At 45.3% G+C, this 18789-nt stretch overlaps 1 protein-coding gene across 8 annotated transcripts in view; it reads left to right on the top strand.

The window, feature by feature from the left end:
* The first annotated feature begins 5773 nt into the window (after window positions 1-5773).
* SIRT5 (sirtuin 5) overlaps window positions 5774-18789 on the top strand; it is a 35473-nt gene continuing 22457 nt past the window's right edge. The window contains exons 1-4 of one of the 8 annotated variants that reach the window (XM_064597158.1): window positions 5922-6205; window positions 9749-9860; window positions 14110-14259; window positions 17429-17562. In XM_064597158.1, coding sequence (XP_064453228.1) covers window positions 14145-14259; window positions 17429-17562 — 249 coding nt within the window. In that variant the 5' untranslated portion in view covers window positions 5922-6205; window positions 9749-9860; window positions 14110-14144. Of the gene's footprint in view, window positions 5832-5912; window positions 6206-6417; window positions 6440-9748; window positions 9861-14109; window positions 14260-15100; window positions 15184-17428; window positions 17563-18789 lie in introns of those variants that run through there. The other 7 variants (XM_064597159.1, XM_064597157.1, XM_045866355.3 and 4 more) reach the window with 7 other exon arrangements.

Genomic DNA, 18789 nt, shown 5'->3' with positions numbered 1-18789 from the left:
ATCACCCCAAGCATTCTTTTTTTTTTTAATATTTTATTTATTTATTTGCATGAGAGAGAATGAGAGAGAGCACATGAGAGGGGGGAGGGTCAGAGGGAGAAGCAGACCCCCTGCCGAGCAGGGAGCCCGATGCAGGACTCGATCCAGGGACTCGATCCAGGGACTCCAGGATCATGACCTGAGCCGAAGGCAGTCGCTTAACCAACTGAGCCACCCAGGCGCCCCACCCCAAGCATTCTTACACAATTCAGCAGAAAAACTCTGGCAGGTAGGAAAATATCCTCCACCAGCAGGATGCTATATAATTCTTCTTTAAAAGACCCAAAGGCCTCAGAGATGGACATTTTTGTCCCCTCCGTCCCCAAGTGAACTAGCTCTGTCCTCATCCAGTGGCCCTAAGGTGAGGCCCAATGGTGGACACCTCTTCCTCCTCCCATACCTTAAGTATCGGATCACATTTTTAGAGTCTTACTTATGAACAGATAGTCAAGGATCACCAGATATTTGAGGAAAGTCTTCAACATGAAAGACAGACCAAAACAGAGAAAAGCAAGTCAGGAAAAATAGCAGTGTAAGGAGCAGACGAAAAGAAAACATACACACCACACACACACACACACGCACACACAGACACTATAATCATGGATAGATCAAGGTATTAATTGCAAGGCTTCTGGTTGTCTCAAGCTTTTGGCTGAGGTTCAGAAGGTCGAGGACAAAGTAGCTAACAAACACCCCCACCTTTTACAGAAAGGTGCTAGACCATTCATTCACGTGTAGAGGGGCACAGTGGCCAACAGCCCGGCTGTAGGTGCTAGGACGCCTGGGTCCAAATCTTGACTCTGCCCTTACTAGCTTGTGACCTTGGGCAGATCAGCTGACTTTTTCGTGCTTTGGTTTCCTTTTCTGTAAAAAAGAAGATAATCAAAGCACCTACTGACAGGGTCATCGTGAGGATTCAAGGAGTTCATAATCCATGCAGTGTTCAGAACAGAGGCTGGTACTTGACGAAAAGCTCAGTGAATGTTAGCTTTTGTTACTGTTATGCATCATCAGCCCCTTACCCACCCTCAGGCATATAGAAGGAAAGGCATTATTTGGGTATAGTTGTTAAAATGTAGGTGTCTTTCCTGTACCATCATGGGGGAGCACAGGGGAGTCTGTCCTCACCTCCAGCCAGCTGAGGACGGCGCTTCAGTAAGCACCCAGAGAGTTGACCTGTGTGCCCTGTTGCTGGACGGATTTGGGACTGATATTCGGTATATTCCTGAGAAAGCCCGAAGGTGAGAAGATGGGGCTAGACAGGCTTGAGGTGGCACGACAAAGAGGGTTGTGTAGGAATGCCTTCATTTCTAGGGTTTGGCAGGGAAAGGATTTATACACATTTTTCATGGGCTGGATATGGCCCCATAGAAGGGGAGTTGGCTGGTGGTTTTCTTGGAAAGGGTCCTGTTTTGTGGGCTTTCTGCCAGGGGAGAGATGGCCTCAGCCAGCAGAGGTTCAAGCATGCCAAGAGGCAGAAACTGAGGGGGCCTTGATTACGTCAGGGGAACTTTGGCTAAAAGAACCCCTCAAACTCTACAGTCTCCCACAAAAGGAAGAATGGGCATCTGGACACTGCTGGGACTTTGATCCTTATCCTTGAAGTATCTGGAGTCCAAGGAGCAGGGTAAAGGGGAGAGATGTCCTTGAGCCTGGACGTGCCCCACCTAACCCACTCCTCCCCCTTCTCAATAAGTGGGAAGTTTTCTGTTCAGTAGGAAGCACTTGTAAGTGTGGAGAACTGGGATACCTGATCTCAGATAGAGGGAGGCACGAAAAGAGAACTACCTCTGTAGATCAAAGTGGAAGTGAAAAGACCCAACTGGGAAATTCCCTTTGAGTGGGGCCATTGGGACACATTGCCATTCTTCCAATGGCTTTAAAAAGATGAAAGGTATTGCATCCACAAAACAAAACAAAACACAAACAAAAAAAGTACAGTTTTTAAACATGGAAAGAAAGAACAGGGCTCTTGGATGTGTTAACCTTAAAAACAAAACAGTTATTTTACCAGCAAAAATGGGTTTATTCAGGAATAGAAGCAGAGAATTGCAATTCAGGACACGCAAGCTGCTGCCAAACCGCAGGCAAGTCCAACAAAAGAGAGGGGGAGAAAACGTTATTTTATGGAGAAGAAGGAGGAAGCTGGGAAGGATTATTCTGAATGAAAGTCCATAGGACAAAAGCAAGAGTTCAGGGTGATGAAATTTTCTCATTGGCTGGGTTGCAGGGGCAGTGGATTTCTTGTAGGAGATGCAATGTACACCTTTTCCTTGTTGGGGCTGGTAATTGATGATTCTTTCCTATTGGCCATCCTTCTGTTGGGGCCTGAAATTAACATTTCCTATAGTTGATGTTGAGTGGTGAGGCTCTCCCTTCTATCCTCTGGACTCTACTTTAGTGAGGTTTCCCTTTATTAATAATCACATACATAAAGAATAAGGGTACCGACTCCCCTACACCCCACCATCCAACTACCAAAAGATTGAGTCCTCTCTGCTCCAGACTGCTGTCTGATGTAGCCTTTCCCTATGACCTAGCTTCCCTCACCGCAGAGCATGCAAACTCCTACACCCCCCATTTCCTGTCTTCCACCGCTCACAGCTCAGTTATTTGTGTTAATTTTATTTCTTAAGCTTGAGCTGTGTGCACTGTTGCTGTATCATATGAGGCCGTATTATATGCAAATGGGCCAACCAGCTAACAGAGGAGAGAGCCACAGCCTTTGGATGCTGTGTGTGCCAGATCTCTCTTAGGACAGGGTCATTCTTGGTGTTAACCAGTCCTCTAGCCTCATACTGAATCCTGAAGAACCTGGGCAGAGAGGGCCTTGGTCTCTTGCTGTTCTTCAAGAAGGGCCCAAGATGCATGGGGCTGGTGGACTGGGGGCATAGGGCTGAATCTTACCTTGGCGTGTTATTGTGGAAACAGGCTGGAGCTGGGAGATGGGAGAATCTAGTGGCGCTGGGATTTTGCACAATTTCTCGATTGTGTATATATCTCTTCTAGTTTTGCAGTCTTGATGTCTATTTTCTTGCTGTTCTCCCTTAGTATTGAGTAAAACCCTTGGGAAGTTTTAGCCTTCTTGTAAGTAGGTCAAAATCAGTCAATCGGTAAAGGACACCCAGCCTAGATGTTTACGTCCCCATTTGCATTTGTACCAGGGGCAGTCTACCCCTGAGGGGCAGCATGATAATCAGCAAAGTGAGTGACTCTGAGAGGATAAAAAAGTCAGGGTGGGGTAGATTTTCTTCACAGAGGTAAAGTTTGGCAGGTCTGAATCTCACCAGAGGGAGGGAGGCAATAAGCAGTACCTCCCAGCATATGTGCTCCTCAACTCCTATAACACCTTCTTGGTTATGCCAGGAAAACCTCTGTCAACAGGGTGTGTTATGGATGAACTGTTTTTGCTTGTTTATTTTTGGTTTGTTCTGTGCTGCTAGGGACTCATAAGCAACATGAAAGAAAAAGAAATTTGCTTCTTCATTTTGGTAAAGATAGCCAAGCCATTATCCTCTGAACTCTAGGCTGCTTTCCCTCTGAACTTGACCTCCCTGGGCATCAGTTTCCCCACCTGTGAAGTGGGGACTGCAGTATCTCTTTTATCAAATGAGGTTGCTCATTTATTCATGTAACATATATTAAATGCATTAATAAATTGGGCATCCACTGTCAGGCACTGTGAGGGACTGCAAATTCCCTGGTGAGCGACCAGAGACTAAAAGGTCATCTTCAGGGAAGCTTACAGGCTGGTGGGAGAGAGAAAATGTAATCAAATAAACAGAAATACATTTGAAATCTCCCCTGGGAGAGCTACTATGATGTTGTCGGATCCTGTATCAGGAACAAGGGATCTCACATAATGGGGGGTTAGGGAGAGCTGGGGTCAAAGAAGGTTTCCTTGAGGAAGGGACAAGTGAGCTGAGACCGGAAGGATGAGAGGAGTTACTCTGGAGGGAATGGGGAAAGAACATTCCAGAAAGAGGGGACAGTCGCTGTTTTGGAAGAACAAGGCCATCAAGAAACTAAGCTGGATGGAGTTGCTTGAAAGATTGAGAGGCTGGTGGCTAATGCTTCAAGAGGATGGGTCGGCTCTTCCAAGCCTGGAAGAAGGGATGGAGTGGAGGGGTGGTGTGGTGGGGAGTTGTAGGTAGTGGACTCTGGGACCTTGATGGAATGCCATGCCTCAGAGGTGGCTGAACTTGTGGCTAGTGGCAAAGGGCTACATATCGGGCCTTCAGACTAGGGAAGGTTTTAGTGAGGGGCACTGGACCCCCCCCAACTCCCTGCACTCCCGATGTCTGAATGAAGGGAAAGATGAACACCTCATAACTAATCTCCCATGCACAAAAAGCAATCGACCAGCACCTTAATGAGAGGCAGTAGATGTGGTAGCCTGGATCTTTGTGTCTGGAGCCAAACTTAGGTTCAAATCCTAGCTCTATCAATAGCTTTTCTGCCCTGGACAGTTACTGGGCTTCAGTTTCCCCACCTGTAAAGTGGGGATTGCAGTATCTCTTTTATCAAGTGGTGGGGCAGATTTAAATTGGCTAATGTGTGTTAAGTTCTTGAAAGTGTCCATCACAATGTCTATGCCATATATATGTTAGGGAAAAGTCAGCCAGATGTGAGGCCCTCCTCTAATAGCTTTTTTTTTTTTTAAGATTCTATTTATTTATTTATTTATTTATTTATTTATTTATTTATTTGACAGAGAGAGACAGCAAGAGAGGGAACACAAGTGGGGGTGGGGGGAGGGGAGACGGAGAAGCAGGCTCCCCGCTGAGCAGGGAGCCCAATGCAGAGGTTCGGCCCCAGGACCCTGGGATCATGACCTGAGCCGAAGGCAGAAACCTAAGGCCTGAGCCACAGAGGTGCCCCTCTCCTCGAATATCTTTGGACTCCCCAACTCCCTGAGAGGCTGGTACAGCCTACAGGAGCAAGAGGGGTTTCCGAAGTGGGCTGAATTTCCAGCCAAGCTAGGAAGTGGTTGAGGTTTGAGACGGGGAAAACAAATGTTAAGGTAACATTTTTTGCTCCCAAGTTCTCAGAGCATCTCCTGTTCAGATCCACGAGCAATTCCACTGTAGGAAAGTAGTGCAGGTGGTAAGCCTGAATCAAAACTGAGAAAGATGGGCGATTTTAAGTGGAATCAGACACGTGGAACCACATGGCTCACCGAGTCCTAGAGACCCTCAAACTCTTCCCTTCGGACACGCAGGTACAGATCACAGTGGGGGTGCCTGGGAACCCAACGAACCATCACTGGAAAGAGCGTTTCAGGGAGAGCTGCCCCAACATTTGAAATGCTCTCTCCTGAAGTTGGGTAATCCAGCTGCGGGCTCAAACAGGAAAGCAGGTAATAATGCACGACATACGAGGGATGCTCACAAAGACGCAGCAAGACACCGCCCCCTGCCCCGCTCCGCTATCCCGCAAAGCAACCGTCGCTGGGGCACAGACAGGAGCCAGGAGCGGGGGCGGCCCGCGGGGTTCGCCAGCGCCGCCACGCTGGGTCTCCGGCAGGGGCCGCTGCAGCGGGGCAGGCGGGCCGGCCCGCCCCTCCCCCGCCCCCGCGGCCCGCCCCGCGGCCCGCCCCGCGGCCCGCCCCGCCCCTCCCCCCGCCCCCGCGGCCCGGCCCGCCCCTCCTCCCGCCCCCCGCCCCGCCCCTCCCCCCGCCCCCGCGGCCCGGCCCGCCCCTCCTCCCGCCCCCCGCCCCGCCCCTCCCCCCGCCCCCGCGGCCCGGCCCGCCCCCGCGCCAGGGCCGCCGCCGTTCCCGCCTCCTGCAGGTGCGTCTCTCGCGACCCGAGGGCCCGGCGGCCTTCCTCGGCTCCAGCCCTGGGGGCCCGGCTCGGCCCGCGCACCGTCCGCGACCGGGACCTCCGCGGGCCGGGCCGGGCCGAGGCGGGGCGGGGGCGGTGCCGGCCGGCGCATGCGCGCTCCCCCCTTCCGGAGTCCTTGACGGGCGGGCGAGCGAGGGGGAGGGGAGCGCACCCCGCTTCTGCGGGAAGAGCCCCCCCCCCCGGAGGCTCTCCGGGCTGGGCAGCTGCACGTGCGGAGCCCCGAGCCCGGGTGTCGTCCGAGCATAGCCTACGGGCAGCTGCCGCCCGAGAGACGAGGGAGGGGGCAGGAAGCGAGGTTCAAAGTCACGCGGCCGGAGCAGGTGGGCCTCGTAGGTCGCTGTGAAGGGGGAGCCGCGGGAGGGCTCTGAGCGGAGCGTCCCGTCTGAGTGGAGCCAGTGTGGCCTCTGGCAGCAGCCCGGGTGGCAGATGATGGTGGCCGGGCTGGTGGCTGCGGGCGTGGGAGGAGGGGTCGGAGCAGGGACGGAGTTGAAAGGTGCAGCTCTCAGAACTTGCGGACCAGCCGGGCTGTGGCGTGTGAGCTGTGGAAGGGAGAGGTCAGGTTCAAGAAGATGCCTAAGCTTTGCGGGGAGAAGGTGTGGGGAAGGTTCGGGAGGTCGGGTGGGGCTGTGTGAGGTGGGAGCCGTTTGTTGGACATTGGAGGCGGGATGCAGTCTGGCACCTGGGAGGATGGGAGACCCAGAGAGGTAGGAGGAAAACCTGGAAAGCGTGGTGTTGGGGAACCAGAAGAAGCGAGTGTTTGCTGGAGAGGTGATCAAAGGGGTCAGAGGCTGGACATGGCCAAGAAGGAGGATCCAAATGACCATTGGGTTTAGCACGGTGGATAGAGGTCTCTGGTAGCCTTGACAAGAGCAGTTGGTAGAGGGGAGAGAGGGAATGAGTGTGTCCGTTTTCATGGCAGGGGACTGGTACATTGCACTTACTTAGCTCAGAGGGGTTCAAAAAGTATTTTATTTGTGTAAGTTTTTGCAGTTCCTACTTTAAATCACTGTTTTTCCAAAAGTTTTTTTTTTTTTTTTTAATCTCCAATTCCTGATATAACCTTTCATTTCATTTACTGTATTTTTCAGAATTGGTAGGGTGCCACAGGGAACATTTTTCTTTTTTTCTAATTCAGTAGGTGATTTCAAAAGTCTGGTTAAACAGGGGACTGCCATTCACCCAGAGTAAGCTCCATGTTTGGGGAACCAGCCCTATACCCAGAAAGCTCCCAATGACTGTTTGCTGAATGAGTTTATTTTCTCCTCTGTGGTCTGTCTGCCCACCCTGAAGATAAAAGGCAGAGTAATGGAATTCTCCAGTCACTGAATCAGCACAGTGGTGGCCTGTGCTGCCAGAGAAATTTGGTTTTCCTCTTGAACAGGACTGTAAGCTTGTGGAAGGTAGAACCACTGCTCACCCTGACCCCCCAGAAAAGCAAATAAATGTTGGCACAGAAGATGCTTCCAGTAAATACTTTGTGGGAGCATCTGAAAATAGTCTTATGTTCTGAGCATTTCTGATCTTGGAAGTACATTTCAGGTCGCACTGTTCAAAAACATGTCAATGTTTTGTATTTATTTTATTTTATTACTTTTTAAAGATTTTATTTATTTGAGAGAGAGCGTCCAGAGGGAGAGTGAGAGGGAGAAACAGACTCCCTCCCATGACCTGAGCCGAAGGCAGACGCTTAACCAACTGAGCTACCCAGGCACCCCAGATATTTTGTATTTAATCTCTACTTTGTTTGCACATTCACTGAAAGACTTGCAGAACATCTTTTAAATTAATGGAAAATTTAGCAAAACGTTTCCCACATTCTTTAAAAAAAATCATGTGAAGTGTTCACTAATAAAACAGGAAGAGGAATGGTTTCTTGAAACCAGAAATTTTCTGATTCATTACTTAAGATAGACACGAAAAACTTAGATTCTACTAATAAATTAATAAGTTAGTATGATAAAAGATTTGAAATACAAATAATATACATGTTTAGAAAGTGTTTTAATTGTATTATAGTCCACGAGTGTGTGGATACATCCATCTATGTAATATATGTGTGGGTCATTAGACATAATTCACATGAGAACTAAAGCTGTTTTCCCAAGAAGTACTTGGTGATTGCATTTCCTAGGCAAAGAATCTAGAAACTAGTGATTTTTGGAAATGTTGAAACATGAGCAAGTAAACCTTTTTCCTACTTTTTAATTTTGATTTCAGTGTTATGATGAAAGTAATTTTACTACTCAAGAATGAAAACTTTTGAGTAGAAAAACTTAGATGAAAAATTAGTAACATTTTACCCAGATAATACATCCTAATCTTCTCAATCATACAATTAAAAATTCCTTAATATTCTCATTTAAAAAAAATTTTCTGAAGATTTTATTAATTGATTTCTATACCCAATGTGGGGCTCAAACTCAAAACCCCGAGATTCAGAGTCGCATACTCTATCGACTAATAAACCAGTTCAGCACCCCAATATTCTCAAATTTTGACGGCTGTTTATAATTAGCAACAAATTCAATACTCATGCTCAGAATAGAATGAAGATTTGCCTTCATTTCATAGCTGTTCAGTAGAAGACCCATCACTGAGACCTTCTTGCAGAAGAACTTTAGACAAAGAGCAATATCGCTAGTTGCTTTATGTTGACGCCTCGATTTTAATTCCTTACATTCTTTGAAGTTCTTAATGACTTTTAAAACCCTACCTTCATGTCTGAGAAAAAATATGACCATTTATTCAGGAGTTATCTAGAAGTCTTTGATAGTAAGTAGGAATGTTTGCAAACATCTGAAAACCTACAGAAGAAGAAAAGCATTTCTGGAACAAACTGATGTCTCCAAATTTAAGTATTAGAAAGCAGCAGTGGAATCAAACATCTTCATCTTTGAGAGAAATAACTAAAGGCATATATTAAGCTAAAAATGATAGCATAAGTAATTTCATACTATACGTAAGAAGGTTTTGGTCAAGCTAGGCAGTATTGCGAACTTTAATTTTCCCAGTTTTTATCAAGATGTGCAGGTTTAACAATGATCATCTATGACAGTATTTTATTTTATTTTATTTTTATTTTTTATTTATTTATTTATTTATTTTTATTCTTATGTTAATCCCCATACATTACATCATTAGTTTTAGATGAAGTGTTCCATGATTCATTGTTTGTGCATAACACCCAGTGCTCCATGCAGAATGTGCCCTCCTCAATACCCACCACCAGGCTAGCCCATCCTCCCACCCCCCTCCCCACTAGAACCCTGTTTGTTTTTCAGAGTCCATCGTCTCTCATGGTTCGTCTACCCCTCCAATTTCCCCCACTTCATTCTTCCCCTCCTGCTACCTTCTTCTTCTTCTTTTTTTTTTTCTTAACATATATTGCATTATTTGTTTCAGAGGTACAGATCTGAGATTCAACAGTCTTGCACAATTCACAGCGCTTACCAGAGCACATACGCTCCCCAGTGTCTATCACCCAGTACCCCCATCCCTCCCACCCCATCCCCCACTCCAACAACCCTCAGTTTGTTTCCTGCGATTAAGAATTCCTCATATCAGTGAGATCATATGATACATATGACAGTATTTTAAAGCCTCAGATGGATCTGAGATCCTCAAATGAAGCATTTCTTGCTAATTATTGACTCTGGGTGATGGAAGCATGAGTTCAGTTTTTGTATATGTTTAAATTTTTCCATAATTAAAAAAAACAAACTATCGTAACACCTCACTTGTTCCTTACTGAGGTGTTTCAAATAATAGTTTTTCCAAATAAATTGAAGTTTGTCAAAAGCCTATGATGCCAATGCTGGCTGAAAATCACGCCAAGCCATTTCCCCCCTACGTCCTTTAAACAGGGCACTGGGGTGATCTTCATGACGGTCCAGCATTCCCAGTGTTGCAGGCTGCAGGCTGCTCCCCAGGGTTCCAACGCGTCCCAAGTCAGCCCACCTGCTCCCCCAGCAGCCGGTAAGCCAGACAGACGCCTTTTTTGGTCTTCCCTTGGCTCTGACCTGCATTCCTTCTCTGCAGAAAGAACTCCAGGCAGCTAGAGAGTCTTGTCCCTTGAGGTTGTTCTGGAAACCAGCGCTATACCACTTTTCTCTAACCTACTCTTTTTCTCAATTCCAAGCTTCTTGTCTGGTCTTTTTGATTACAGCAGAGACAGGTTATGATGAAAATTTGTCAACATGCTTCTTGTTTTTAAGTGAGGTTTACTGAAATACAACATACATGTTATGAAATTTCATTCTTCTTATTATATAGTTCCATGAGTTTTTGAAAACCACCACAAAATAAAGACGTAGAATTTTCTTGGGGCACCTGGGTGGCTTAGTCATTAAGTGCCTGCCTTCTGCTCAGGTCATGATCTCAGGGTCCTGGGATCGAGTCCCACATCGGGCTCCCTGCCCAGCAGGAAGCCTGCTTCTCCCTCTCCCACTCCCCCTGCTTGTGTTCCCTCTCTCACTGTGTCTCTCTGTCAAATAAATAAATAAAATATTAAAAAAAAAATAGAATTTTCCACTGCTTTAGAAGAGTTCCCTGGCTCTCCCTCTCTCCCCCCACCCCCAGTCCCTGGAAGCCATGGATATGATTTCTGGATGTGATTTCTGTACCTATAGTTTTGTTCTTTCATAATATCGTACAAATGGTCTCAAATAGTGTGTAGGTTTTTTTGTTCTGGCTTCTTTTGCTTAGCATAATGTTTTTCTTTATTTTTTATTTATTACTTTGAAATAAGTTTGCAACAGAAATGTTGCAAAAGAGTACACAGAGTTCCCATATACTATTTATCCAATTTCCCCTAAGGTTAACATCTGACCAAACTAGAATACAAGGATCTAAACCAGGACATGGACATTGTCACAGTATTATTTGCTAATTTTGCAGACTTCATTCAATTTTGCCAATTCTCCCACTAGTGTCCCTTTTCGTGTCTTGAATCCAATCCAGAATCCCACAGTGCATTTCTTTGTCATGTCTCCTTAGTCTGCGACCTGGGACAAGTGCCCAGTGTTTATTTTTCATAAACTTGGTAAATTTTTTTGAAGAGTACTGGCCAATTTTGCTGTAGACTGCTTCCTCAATTGGAGTTTGTCAGATGTATTCTTAATAATTAAATTGAACTAATGCATTTTGGGGAAAAATACTGCAGAAGTGATGTTTTGCCCTTCTTACTGTATCCTCTAAGGAGGTAGGTGGAGTCAGTATGTCTTATTACTGGTGATGTTAATTTTGATCGCTTAGGTAAGGTAGGGTCTGCTGGGTTTTTCTTCTGTCGAGTTACTATTGCATAACACTTGAAAAACTCACCCATGTTTTTGCGTGTATTACCAGTTTGTTCTTTTCATTGTGGAATAGTATTTCATTGTATGGATGGACCACAGTTTTTAAATTTTGTTTTGTTTTGTTTTAACCCCTTTACAAGTTGATGGACATTTGGTTTGCTTCCATTTTTTTCTGCCCCGGCACTATGCAATGGACCCTGGTGTTCACAGAACACCAACATCAGACAAGGCTCCCCCATGACCACGGTGAATCAGCACAAAAACAGGACAAATCTGTAATTAGGTCTGAACCCGAACAAAAACAAGAACATTTTCTAAACCACAAAAAATGACACAACATCCTCCTATACAGGCTAATAGGAGCGACTGCTGCTTCTTGATCCCAACTTGAGCCCTGTTTTACTCCTTGTACCTTTTAGGTAAGATGCACTTAGATAACCAAGGTATCCTGTCTCCTGAAGGCTTGCAGTCCAGAACAAAGCCTTGCTTCCACAAACCCTCCCTAACCTTCCTAACACAAGCCCCAATCCTGTAATAAATCCTTTCTATCACTGTTCCTGAGACCCTGCACGTCTTTATAGCGTGTTTCTCTCTCCTTGCAACTTGCTCAACTACAGGTGTGTTTGTGGTCTTTTGCTGGAGAACACGGACACTGTAAACAACATACAAACACATGTATTGAAAATCCTTGCTGCTCCTCTTGTCTCTAAACATCCTATTTCCCACCAACCTTCAACTCTTTTTACTAATAAATTGGGAATTCTTCCCTTTTTTTAATGCAAATGCAGATCAGTACTATGGTTTATACTTCTGTCTCCTCTTTCTCTTACAAAACACTATTGCATCTGGCTTTTTCCCCTCAACATTATTCTGGAGATGTCTGTCAAGGTTCTAGAGTCTTGGGGTGCCTGGCTGGGTCTCTTGGTAGAGCATGCAATTCTTGATTTGGGGGTTGTAAATTCAAGCCCTATGCTAGGCATAGAGCTTACATTAAAAAAATTAAAGGTTAGAGAGAATGTCTTTCTTTTTTTTTTTTATTAAGCATGTGAGATCTGCACATTGGAATGATTTGTGGAATAAATCTGATTTGGCACTAATAGGCTTTTAAAATTTTCTTATTTTATTTTTTTAAATTTAAAAATTTTTTTAGTAACAGGTTTTTGAGCCTCATCTTCCAGACATTTATTTTTAACCTCTCTTGATATCCTCTGCCCTGCTGATACCAGCCATCACTTCTGAAGTCAGTGAGCTAGCTATCTGCTTATAAATACTGAATCAACCAGCAAATCACATTTAATCACTTTGTTCATTTTTTTTTTAAAGATTTTATTTATTTATTTGACAGAGCGACAGCAAGAGAAGGTATACAAGTAGAGGGAGTGGGAGAGGGAGAAGCAGGCTTCCCGTGGAGCAGGGAGCCCGATCCCAGAACCCCGGGATCATGACCTGAGCTGAAGGCAAATGCTTAACTTCTGAGCCACCCAGGTGCCCCTCATTTGTTTTTTTTAAATTGTAGTAAAATACACATAACCTAAAAATTTACCATCTTAACCATTTTTGGGGCAACAGTTCAATAGTGTTAAGTACGTACATTCACATTGTTGCATAACCAATCTCCAGAACTCTCTTTATCTTACAAAACTGACACCCTATGCCTAGTACTTTTATTTTTAAACTATTTTATAGTTCACATACAGGAAAATTAACCCATTTTTAGTGTAGTGTTCTATGGGTTTTGACAGACATGATCGTGTAACCACCACCATAATCAAGACGTAGGACAATTCTGTCACCCCTGAAAATCCCCTCATGCCCCTTTATGTATTCACTCCTCCCTGCTCAGGTGACCAATATTTTCTGTCCCCATAGTTTTGTCCCTTCCAGAATGTCCTACTGGTAGAATCATACACACATCCATTTTTGTCATGCAGTGTATTGTGAATGTGCCATTGTTTATCAATCTCATCCCTCATAGATGGACAGTTAGGTTGTTTCCAGTCTCTTGCTCTCAATCACAGGGATCTAAAGAACAACTATAGATATGTCATTTTGGATGTGGGCAACTCTTACTGTTTTAAAATTTTCCACACTTGGGATTGCTAGGTCAGAGGGAAAATGCACTTGTAATTTTGGTAGGTTGTCTTCCAAAGGGATTATAAAGTTTTGATAAATGTGTTATTTTTCTGTTTTCTAGATCTACAGACCTTTAATTCTGAGTCCTTCCAACAATTTACCCACCAGATAGAAGTCAGCCCTGCCAGTTATCCTCTTGGTGTCATTGATCCAAATATTGTCCTTCTCTCTGTTTTTCTTTCATAAAATTCCTCAGGGATGGATCAAAATTTACTAGATGTGCTTGAAGTCTCAGGTTCCTTTGACTTGATGTCCTCTTGATCTTATTTGTTGTCATATGACATGTCTTCCCTGCCTGGTTCCACTCTCAGAATTTACATTCCCATAGAAATGGTATTTTGACCAAAAGTTGAGAAGACCTAGCTTTTTCTTACCTTTTCATACCTTTTAAAAAGCAACAGAACTTGTGTTTCAGATGAATTTTCACATCTCACCCCTTCCCAAGCCTCTAAGTCAGTGTTTCTCAAACTTGAGCATTCGTCAGAATCAGCTGGAGACAGACATGGGCCCCCACCTGCAAAGTTTCTGATTCAGTGGGTTTGGGGTAGAGCCCCTGACTTTGCATTTCTAACAGGGCCGCAGGTGCTGTTGCCCCTGGTGGTGTGGGGACAAGTGTTTGAGAACCACTGCACCAGGGCCTCTGGGAGTGCTTGAGAACACAAATGGAAAACAGTTGGTTTAGAGGAGGAATACACCATCAAGATCCGATACTCATGATTTTTGTAGAGGGCATCCTTACGTATTTATATGTACAAATACAAGTTGATTCTATTTGTTTCTGTGGTTTTTTCCCAAAGCCCATCTCAGGAATTAGTACCACAAAGAAAACCTGATGCAACCTCTTCAGTTTGTCCCCCGCCGATTACTTTACGGGCTGTATTGTGGACTGAAGTCTCCAGCCTCCTCTGGAACCTGGATTTGCCCAAAAATGGCTCGACCAAGTTCAAGTAGGTCTTTCTCAGCCTGCTACCCCTTTGTCTCCGGTGGAATTTGAAGCATCTGAGAGTTCCTGCACTTTGAGGGGGGGATGTCTGTAGTGGAGTGGGTGCTGGGCAGGATTTTGGAGAAAGCCACACTGCTGTTCTCCCCTCAGGCAAACCCTTTCCGGGACAGGATCCCGGATAATCTCTCGGTAGTCAAGTTGAAGTCCTTTGGAGACGTTTTATTGCTTCTCCTAGAATATTTGCACTCAGGCTTCTCACATAGGACTTGTCTTTTAAAGCCCTCACCTCTCAGCAAGAGGGGAAAGCTGTCCTTCAGGGTGATACCGAGTTGAGTGTTCTGCACGGGTAGGGTTCCTGTCTCTACCTGGGCCCTTAGTCTGTAGTAAATATAGAGCCTATTTATACAATAAAGGATCTTTGGTGGGCCTGTGAAACATGCTTTAGCATGTTATCGAAAGGCCAAGCTGACCTCTTTTAGCCTATTTTTTTGGATAACTTTTTCTAATACTGCAGGTGTGCTCAGACATAACAGCCCCTCCTTCCATTTTGCCCAAGCTCAGGAATGGAAAACAACCGAATCCCTTGGTGTTCCTGGCTGTGGAGGACAGGGCAGGCTGCTAGAGGCCATGGGGGACCTGCAAGTGTGTGCCTGACTTCTGCCCAGAGTGGGCCATCTGGGTTTGGAACTGCAAAATGTCCTGGGGTGTTTTCCCTTAGTAGTTGGGAAATGCCCTTTTTTCTTTTCTCCCTCTTCTTCTTTTTAAGATTTTCTACCACATTAACATTATTATATTTACATCCTGTTTTCCAAGAGCCAAACCTGAGTTGACTGTTTTGTTTCTAGAAGTTGCTTAAAGTGGAACCTTAATAGAAGTCATTTTGACCTAGGACCTACTCATCAGTAGGATGACAGAGTTTACATTTCAGGTAAAAAAAACCACAACAACAACAACATTTAGGGCTAGGGAAAGCTTTATGGGTGAACTTTGAAGTCCTTGAGGACATTTGTAGGGTTTGAACCCAGGAGTCACACAAATCGTCCTTAGTAAAGTACTCGTACCTTTTCTTAAGGTACGCATCTTGTTCTTTCAGGAGATTAGATTAGACTGCACACTCCAGTCCACCCAGACTGGGTTTCTTTTTTCAAATTCTTCCCAGTGGGACGGCTTTCGTGCGCCTCATTTGTCACACTGGTCTAACTCCAAAGGGGATATAAACATGGGCTAAGCTTTGGCAGGGTTGGCAAATGGTTGGGCTGGTTATGCCCCAAGGGGACAGTGTGCCGGCACCATTTTCAGTCCTTTGGGACTTAGGCTGCTGGAAACATGATCCCAGTGAGCTTCAGGAATGTGCTTGGAGAGGAGCCTCTCCTTCTTTGTTTCTGAGAGTCTGCTTTTACTCCCTGTGCCTTCTTCCCAGCAGCCAGAGAGGAGGGGAAGGGGAGAGGAGATGGGGTCTTTATTAAGATTCTCAGTCATGGGCCAGTCATGGGGGTGACTCTGGGCTTACGAGGATGAAGCCTCGGAAGGGAGGCATTGATGCGTGAGAAACTAATGGGATCTGTCTTACCAGCTCGGGGTACAAAATGAAGTCACATTCTCGTTCATATCTCAGTTCATTGTCTCTCTGCCCCCATCCCACTAGCTCTCTTTTTTTCCAACCTGCCTGTCCAGGGTTCCGTCTCTCAGGGGATGCTCATTCATTCCAGGGATTAACCTGCTGCATCAGCTGAAGAACTCACTCGTACTTTTGCCAAAATCTGCAGTCCATTAGCATAGGTTAGAAGATGTCTGTGTTGGGGCCATAGGCATTGCTGGTCCGGCATTTGCTTCTCCCGGGTGGGGGCGGGGAGGGCAGAAGAGGGAGTTTCTCAGCTCTGTACTGCTTATGTACATAGCACTTACATACCCCATAGCACTTACGTACCCCGCAAACAAGGGCTTGCAGAGCCACGGTGCCTGGGAGAGAGGGGTGTCGCTCAGACACATGCCCTGTCCTAACCGAATCTCTGTTGCCCAGGAGCAACAATGACATTTCCAAGTCTAGCTCCTCATTCTAAACCTGGGATGAGGACATTTGTTCCAGGGGCGGATTCTACCTTGTAGTCCATGTACAGTGCTTGGTGCAGAGCCTGGGGCACAGGCAGTCCTCCTCGAATGGTGGTTGCTGCCCCTGATGGACAGAGATCAAGTCGGGGAATACCTGGATGTGCAGAACAAGGCACTCCGTCCCAGAGAGCAAGCTATAGTCTATGACCATGGTTACCTGCTGTCACGGTATTCTCTGTGTTCAATTCCCTTCTGTTTCCCCAAGTCCCTGGTGACGTCTTGTTGAAAGGTCCAACTCTGACTTGAGTTGTAAAGGAGAAGGTTATGTGTCCAGGTTTGGAGCAGAGCATCTGTTCACCGGGGAGGGGGCCTCACCCTCACCTTGTAATGATGTCGAGGGAAGCTGAAATTAGCAAGATCCCCAAAGGGAACAGAATTTGGAAGGAAGGGAAGGCTTTGGACTCCAGTGGGCGTGAGGTCAACCCCCCCTACACTAGCTTGTTTTTACTGTTCCGAAGGAAGATGCTTCCCCATCCATTAGCTTTTAAAAATCTTTGTAACAGCCTGCTGTTGGGAAGGCCCTCCTGTGCACATCAAACAGCCAGCAGAGCAGAGATGGATGGTTCTCACTTCTCACAGGTGGATGGATGGTTGGGAGTCAGAGTCAAGATTCAAAGCCAGTGTCGTGTACCCTGCTTCTTTCTTTAAGATGCTTTACACTCGTACAGCAGGCCACATGGACAGCGTCTTCATGGCACAGGAATGATTTTTTAAAAAGATGTATTTATTTTATTTTATTATTTTCTTAAAAGATGTATTTATTTGAGAGAGAAAGCATGAGCGAGAAGGGCAGAGAAAGAGAGAGAATCTTAAGCGGACTCCGCACTCAGTGCAGAGCCTGATATTGGGCTCGATCTCTCGATCCTGAGATCATGACCTGAGCTGAAACTAAGAGTCGGTCGCTCCACTGAACCACCCAGGTGCCCCTGGTACAGGAATGATTTTTATTTGGGGATCCTAAAGTATCATTACACGCAAGGTCAAGTCAAAATATGAACAACTGATACAGGATATAAATGCCCACACGGTACACTGGATTTATAAAGATTTTATTCTCTCTTTAGATATGGCTGATTTTCGGAAGTTTTTTGCAAAAGCAAAGCACGTGGTCATCATTTCAGGGGCTGGTGTTAGTGCTGAGAGCGGAGTCCCGACTTTCAGAGGAGCAGGGGGCTACTGGAGAAAATGGCAAGCTCAGGTGAGCCGTGTTTCCAGAATACTGCAGAGTTCTCTTGAATGAAGCCGTGCCAGAGTCTGACTCGGAGCCTGGTGCCTGACGCAGGGGGCAAAGTTCCGAAATTAACCATGGCTCTCATCTTGGTTATTTGGGCAACAACACAAAGCGTGTATGATTAAGTTCTCAGACGTAAACAAAACAGCCGCTCTCCTTACTTTCTAGATCTGTAGAGATTGTATTTATTCACGTAACGATTTAGATTTCTTCTAGTAATTAAAGTGGAGTCGGAGAAATCGTGGTTAGCATAGTTCATCACTTTTCTACAGATACTGAAATTAAGTATTACACATTTTTAAAGTTCCTGTGAACTTTTCAAATTTTTTTAAAAAAGATTTTATTTATTTATTTGGGAGAGAGTGCGAGTGCACAAGCCGGGGAAGGGGCAGAGGGAGAGGGAGAAGCAGGCTCCCCGCTGAGCGTTTGATCCCAGGATCCCAGAACATGACCTGAGCCGAAATGTAACAGTGTTTCTAATACTGCGTGATGAGCATGACTGTAATGCTGAATGCCCTAAAGATACTATACTCATTCTTTAGTGGGTAGACCAGCTACCTTGAAGTGACTTTATCCATTGCACTAGGTACCATAAAGCAATCATATTGGTGCTTCTTCATTATCAGCATATGAATTTTCACACATAAATAAATATGAATTTTTTCACCTTATCTTTTATTAATTTGATGTTTACTGCTAGTAATACGTATATCATCTACGGTGTTTTGTATCATATATAAGAATATTGATGTAGGCACTGACAGATGATTGATGTTGTAAAGGGACAATGTAATTTTGGTATGGATACATACAGGACAGCACAGTAAGTGTATTTTCTCTTATGATTTTATTTTATTTTATTTTTTTAAAAGATTTTATTTATTTATTTGAGAGAGAGAATGAGATAGAGAGAGCATGAGAAGGGGGAGGGTCAGAGGGAGAAGCAGACTCCCCGCTGAGCAGGGAGCCCAGTGCAGGACTTGATCCTGAGACGCCAGGATCATGACCTGAGCCGAAGGCAGTCGCTTAACCAACTGAGCCACCCAGGCGCCCTCTTATGATTTTATTTTATTTTATTTTATTTATTTATTTTTTTAATAGATTTTATTTATTTATTTGAGAGAGAGAGAATGAGAGAGAGCACATGAGAGGGGGGAGGGGCAGAGGGAGAAGCAGACTCCCCGCCGAGCAGGG

Source organism: Mirounga angustirostris, unplaced genomic scaffold (assembly GCF_029215605.1).
Source record: "Mirounga angustirostris isolate CCGP_5_RB_7025 unplaced genomic scaffold, mMirAng1.0.hap1 SCAF_8, whole genome shotgun sequence".
NCBI lineage: Eukaryota > Metazoa > Chordata > Mammalia > Carnivora > Phocidae > Mirounga > Mirounga angustirostris.
This window is presented reverse-complemented; position numbering and strand designations above follow the sequence as displayed.